Source organism: Metopolophium dirhodum, chromosome 3 (genome assembly GCF_019925205.1).
Source record: "Metopolophium dirhodum isolate CAU chromosome 3, ASM1992520v1, whole genome shotgun sequence".
Lineage (NCBI taxonomy): Eukaryota > Metazoa > Arthropoda > Insecta > Hemiptera > Aphididae > Metopolophium > Metopolophium dirhodum.
The window spans coordinates 33,229,289-33,236,249 of record NC_083562.1 but is presented as its reverse complement, the minus strand read 5'-3'; the positions used below and the strand labels follow the sequence as shown (position 1 = coordinate 33,236,249).

At 29.3% G+C, this 6,961-nt stretch overlaps 1 protein-coding gene across 1 annotated transcript; it reads left to right on the top strand.

Moving 5' to 3' along the window:
- Nucleotides 1-839: 839 nt before the first annotated feature.
- LOC132941301 (U3 small nucleolar RNA-associated protein 4 homolog) lies at nucleotides 840-6,206 on the top strand. The gene is made up of 15 exons (XM_061009293.1): nucleotides 840-1,168; nucleotides 1,237-1,405; nucleotides 1,480-1,548; nucleotides 1,607-1,691; nucleotides 2,669-2,855; nucleotides 2,927-3,045; nucleotides 3,578-3,730; nucleotides 3,795-3,865; nucleotides 3,950-4,177; nucleotides 4,273-4,468; nucleotides 4,540-4,640; nucleotides 4,707-4,802; nucleotides 4,866-5,048; nucleotides 5,119-5,205; nucleotides 6,028-6,206. Exons 1-15 carry the CDS (start codon nucleotides 1,065-1,067, stop codon nucleotides 6,145-6,147), a joined length of 1,968 nt encoding a protein of 655 aa, XP_060865276.1. The 5' UTR covers nucleotides 840-1,064; the 3' UTR covers nucleotides 6,148-6,206.
- Nucleotides 6,207-6,961: the final 755 nt, after the last annotated feature.

Sequence of the window (6,961 nt, the reverse complement as noted above, 5' to 3'; positions counted from 1 at the left end):
CGGGCAGAGCCCAATTTATACAAAGGCATGTTTTGAATATATACTTAACAAGTAATTTAAAGACAAATAATTTTGGAGAGAAAAAAAATAATAAAAATAAATAAGAAGAAGAATGTCGGATCCTCATCGGCAATTTTCATCATCCTGGAGATTGGTTCATTTCTTAAATAATTGGTAGAGCAATGTGGTATATGCGAAAAAGAGCACTATTGCGGTTGTTTCTAATAGGTACCTTTATATTAATAAGTGCAAGAAGGGAAGGGGAGTCAAAGAGAAGTTTGCGAAGAAAAGATAAATTATATTGATGATAAGTAATGACTATCGCGGATAGGGTGGAGAGATGTAGAAATCGGTGGACGGGAGTGTAGTCATTATGAGGTTCACAAGCAATGTTAAAGTTAAATTTAACGAAGCTAAGGAACCTTCGCTGGACACGTTCAAGCTGCTTGCAAGCCTCAGCAGTTTGATGGTCCCAAACTACAGAGCTATATTCAACAATAGGCCTAACGAGTGCACAAAAATTTGCTTTTTGAGAGTTGGATAGTTTAAATTCACTAGCTATTTTTTTAATAAAACCTTGAGTGCTTTACAAGTGATATTATCAATATGAGCCCGAGGACAATGGGATGGAGTAAAGGTAAATATATGAAATATATTAAAAATTAAATATTTCATATATCCTGTGATATAGGCTTGAATCGTTCGAACGGGATTTCTATGAGTGCTACGAGTAGATTTAATTTTTACATCATAGCAACACTGGTGCCTGGCCATTCCGTTTCGTATTTCTTATCTATGGAAAATCTGTAAACATTGATAAATGATAATTATTGATACTAAAACTTATGAATGTCCATGGCCCATGCGGGCATGTGTCTTTCATGCATTGTTGATACTTGATTGTATATACAAGCATTTTAAATTCTGTAACTGTCTCGTCCCGAGTTGGGCTTACAAGTTTACGAGTTCACGTCTGACGTGTTCGAAAAAAGTGAGAAAAATCAAAAAGTTTTAATTATTTCAATTTTCAATGATATAGCGCTTTACAACCTGACAGTGTTGTAATGGGTTCGTTTGACGTCCACAGGGTGAATTTTTTTTCACCCGAACTACTGTCGATCCAATGTATGGTCATCGAAAGCGAGACTCAAAAACTAGCTGTAGGAAGGTAGGTACATCACTAGTTAATGTTTTTTTCTTCACCGACCGGACGTGTCTGATCGTTTTGGTCTACAGGTCAAACGCGTCAATTGAGGTATGGGACGTCTCTTACAAGCCGCACATCGACAGAGTGTTGATATGTGACAGCAGTGTCGAGGGTCTCGCATGGTACAATGAAAGGTTGTTCAGTTGCAGTGCAAATGGCACTGTTACGGAACACGACCTGCACAGTCTTTCGCCTTTGGTGAGTGATAGTAATGCAATTCACCAGTGGTTTATTGCTTTGAGTTTTTTTCATTTATCGTGTTTGTGTTCCAGTATAACAAAACTTTAACGTCTGGATCGTGTTGGTGTCTAGCAATTCATAAAAATAGTGGACGTTTAGCCGTGAGTCATTTTAAATACAACCAGATTTATTTTGTTTTTAATCAATACATTAATGTAGGCTGGAACTCAAGATGGTTATATTAATATATTTGAAATAACATCAGACGGTTTGACTTATGACAGATTAATGGACAAACAAGAAGGTATTAAATTATTAAAATAATGTCTTATATATATAAAAAATCTCGTGTCACGTGTTTGTCCGGGATAAACTCCAAAACTACTGGACCGAACTTGATGAAATTTTTGTTTAAAAATGGTTGCCATGGGTTAAATAAGCTATTATAATAATAATAATAATAATAATAAAAAAAAATATTTGCTTTACTTTTTAAATATAACTTATAATATTAAAAATGTGAAATAAAAATCTGTACAGGCTAAACTCTAGAACTTATCAGATCTTCTTGATTTTTTTTTTTAACGGAAGAGTATCTCACGAACAAGGTTTATATGAAAGACAATTTTAGGAAAATCCACCGGTGTATAATATATTGGTTGCTATAATTAATCGGGCATGTTTGTTGATTTGTATTATTATCTTTTGTCAATATACATAATTATATATAATATATACAAGAAGATCTGATAAGTAGTTCCAAAGTATAGTCTGTGTATTTATATAGTTAGATATATATATATATATAAATTAATGTCTGTGGGTAGATTAGACCTCTGGGAAGAAGATAGGTTAATTTACAAAGGGTCAAATTTGTTTTTTTTTTATTCATCCGATTTTAGTACGGGTTGGTTAGAATTAGATTTTGTATAAATTGATTATATTAATCCACCATAGGTGGAATTAAGTAAAAACGAAAACTTGGTATAACTTTGATAATTTAGAGTTAAGTCATACACTTACGTACAAATAGCACGGGGTCCGCAATCTACCACAGGTAGATTGCCTACCTGATAATGTACTGCTGCGAATCAGAATTTTTATTCTGAGCAACGGAAAAGTTAAGATAAATTTTGAACACCTTAAACTTAATAATAAAGAATTAAACAAAGTTTGAGTCATATAGAGTTGATTCATTTAACGGGCAACAAAGTGCACAGGATCAGCTAGTATATTATAATAACTTGTTTATTTTAAGTTAAAGAAAATATTATTTTATAGGTAAGATTAGTTGTATTTCTTGGGATTCAAGTGGTGAATGGCTGGTCACGGGTTCCATAAATGCTTTACGTATTTACAGCCGAAGAAGTGGTCATGCTCTACACAAACTTCCTACTGGTCAAACTGATACAATTGTGTCATCAATAGCAGTCACCAACGATTTCACAATTATTAGTGCTGATTCTCGGTAAAAATAATCTCTAATGGCTTATAAAAATATGTGATTTTTACTGTTTTGACCTTTATATTATGTTTTAGTGGTAAATTATGTTTTTGGGATGGAAATAAAGGCACAAACATAGCCAATTACCAAGCACTTAAATCAATTGCACTTACAGTATGCTTAGATGAATCGCAGACTAAAGTTTATTGCAGTGGTTAGTATTTATTGTTATAATTTAAAGAACTATTTGCAGTTTGCACCCATACTAGTAAATAGCATAACATTATTTATATATATATATACTCAATCAGATGTAGAGAATAAATTGTGTTTTATACTTTTATATAATGATCATAACATGTAGAAGATTTTGATTTTAATTTAAAACCTATAACTTAATGAAAATTTGTTTTTCAAAATATATTCAAAACATCTCATAACTGCATCAACCCCAAAACTTTTGTTGTACTATATTGGCTTCTTAACTAGGGTTCTTCACTGTGTTCATTTTTATTTTGAAATAAATTAATATAAGTTCTTTAATATTTTCTGAACAACACTTTATTTGTATCAAATTAAATTTTATGTAAATTATAGTTAGGTGATTGCAGTTAAATAGTTTTATATGAAATGGTAAAATGTAATTTACAATTACACTACTCAGTATGATGCTATATTATAATTGTTCATAAAACTATTAAATAGTGTTAATTTATAATTTTTTTATTTAACATTTAATGTTTTAGGTGTTGATCCACTTATTGTATGTTATGAGCTAATATCCATGAAATCTGATATGAGTGTTGAATGCAACAAATGGGTAAGAAGTGTACAACTAGTGGCACATACAGTAGAAGTACGGTCATTAGTTCATTTTAAAGGGAAACTATTTTCAGGAGGTAATTATATTGTGTTTATCCTTATGTTATATGTTGTATAGGAATAATATTTATTTTTCTATAGGTATTGATGGATATTTATCGGTGAGCAGCTATCCTCCAAAACTTATGGTTAAATACCCTCCATTGATGTCTGTTAGTTATTTTTCTTTATTTGAACAAGTTAAATATATGTATCAGAAACTTTAAATAAATTTAAAATTATTATCTTCATTTCAGTCAACTATATCTCTAGCATCAGAAGCTCGTTATGTGTTGATGTTACATCTGAGCCATTTAGACGTTTGGTATTTGGGCGATAAACATAAATATGAAAACAAATTGTCTAAATTGGTAACCATCAAATATTCAAAAAATGACTATGTGCGATGTTCAGCAATCTCACCTGATGGCACATGGGTTGTTTATTCAACTGAAGAAAAACTTAAAATATTTAGTTTGATTATGGTATGCAATATATTTTTATTTGTCAATCACATATAATATTTTAATTTCATTATGAGTTTAAACTCCTTATAATATTTTATTATATTACTACTTAGGATTCTGCCACTTGTGAACCAATGATTAAAAAGACGGGAATTCAACCGGTTAATTGTGATGTTTCCACTCAGTTGGCATTTTCGGCTGATAGCAAATACTTATGGTTTGCTACCAAACATGAAAATACTTTGGTCTGTTTAGAAATGTCTCACAAGTTTGATTTATCAACTAAATACTGCATTGATACTAACCCCTGTAAGTTAAAATTTTTCTTGTAAATATTAGAATTTTATAGTACTAATTACTTATTTACTTATCATTTATAGATTTCAAAGACCTAATACATTTATTGGAAGTGTCTAAATGGAATAAATATGTTGTTGCAGCTGATAGAAAAAGTAATATTGTTGTGTTCAATGAAGGAAAGGTAAGAGTATACTACCAACCATAATTATTTGTAGTATGCTAATTTGTGATGGTGTGTTGGTTCCAGCATTATTGTACTTTACCAAAATATCATTGTTCTCCAACAAGCATGAAGATTCATCCTACGACAGAAAATCTTGTTATAGCCTATGCAAATCGAAATGTAATTAATTACTTAGCAACCAAAAAAATGGAAATATAATTATATTTAATTTCAATTTTTCAGGTTGTAGAATATAATTTAAGTAGACAAGAATATACTGATTTTTCAGAACAATTATTTTTAAACCCGCCTTCAGAGTTAATAAATAGATCATTTCCAATTAATTGTATTACGTTCGATGCTTCGAGAAATGATTCTATTATTTTTTCAGATGATAATACTATTTGTGTCTTGACAAAAGATGAAGTAATAATAAAATTATAAAATTATACTAAAAACTTTTTAACTGTCTTAACTATTATTATTATGTTTTTAGAATAATTCAAAAGATCCAGAGAAAAAAATTAAGAAACTAGAATCTAAACCCATTACATTTTCTCTAAAGATTATACAAAATTATGAAGTGAGTAAAAATAATTAATATAAATGTTGTTAATAAATCAAATTGTAGCAATAATTTTAGTTTTCCAAACTAAAATGTTATACTTATGGTGTTATGTGGAGCTATTACTTGTATAATCACTTATTTTATATTTTAAACCCAAAATAGCAAAATCATTTCTGAAAACTAAATTACATATTTCTAATTTTTGTTTTTAACTGTTTGAAAAGATTATTTATTTATTTTTATAATTCATTACAATATTTTGCTTAATTATGTTCATTCCCTAAACCTAATGATTTAATATTGTTTGGAAAATAAACATTACGCAAAATCCTTATCAAACAATAGGCGTAAATAAAAAGAACTTAATTACCTTAAACGTACTAGTACTACAAAGCCCAACGTATACTTAATCAATGTAATGTATACACTTGCTTTTTAATTTTACATCTTAATGATTTTAAAATTTAAATACATTAAAAAAAAAGAATATTATAATATAAAATTATTGTTACTATACTCTGTCCCACGAGAAAAGGGTACCACTTTGCGCATGTAGACTGACGGCAGCGCTTGTTCCGAAGCTTAATTGCCCTCGCTATGTGACCTTCGGCAGCGGTAAATCACGCATACGCAGCCACCGTGTGCGTGTTGTTGACGACTGCAAGTAATCGGTGCCAAACGGTAAAGTGGTGAGAATGCGCAAAAAAGGAGGATTTTTGGTCGTCACCTCATCATTTTATCTCTTGGGATAGAGTATATCACATTGTACCTATGCTTGCATGTTTAATTTAACTATATATTTTTTAACATGATAAATTTTTGATTTTTTTAATTTAGCACTTGGTGTTTTTTGACTTTTTAAATCGAGAAGAACTGGTTGCCGTTGAAGTCAATCCATGTTCATTTGTAGAAAAGTTACCAGCTGTATACAAAAAAAAATTGTTTGGCATGACATAAAAAATGTATATATACTTGACTAACAGAATTGTGTAATAAATATAATTCTATTTTTATTATTTTTTCACCTTTATTTTCACAAACAAAAATTTTTTATCTTTATATTAAGAATTTCTGTAGTTTTTGATCTGGATTGGTGTCTGGATTCAAAATTTAAGTTTCAAGTTTATATTAATCAAAAAACTTACCAAACATATCTAAATTGCAATTCATTATGTAGAAGTTGTACAATAGAAACTGTAAACTGGTATTAAAATCATATTAAAAAGGAGTTAAAAAAGTTCCCTGACTATGTTATGGTATTGCCATGCCCCAAACACAGATAAAAATGTAAAACTATCCAACTTGAAAACTTGACAGTCATCTTTTTGTTGACTAATCCACTGTGAGTATAGTAAAAATAGTATGAATACAAATATGACACAATACATTACCAATTCATCATTACTATCATTCTATATTGACGCTCTAAAAGGAATTATATAAGATGTTTTAATAAAATACAAGACATTTATACAGTTTATTTTTTTTTTTAATAAACTTGTCAGGAATCTAATTTTTTTTTAAAAAAAGGCCTTTTAAAAATATATAATAACCAAAGCTTATTATTATGTGTTTAGCCTATAAGCATGGGAAACTACATTTTTTGAACATCGTTGGAAATTGTTGTTATCCATTTTATTATTTATATTATAATCATGTACTTAAGTAAATACAACTTAGTAGGCTCAACTACAGATAATTTTTAATTATTAGTTGTTTCATCATTTGTGAAGCTGAATAAAAAAATAGCTTGAAATGATGTCTATAATAG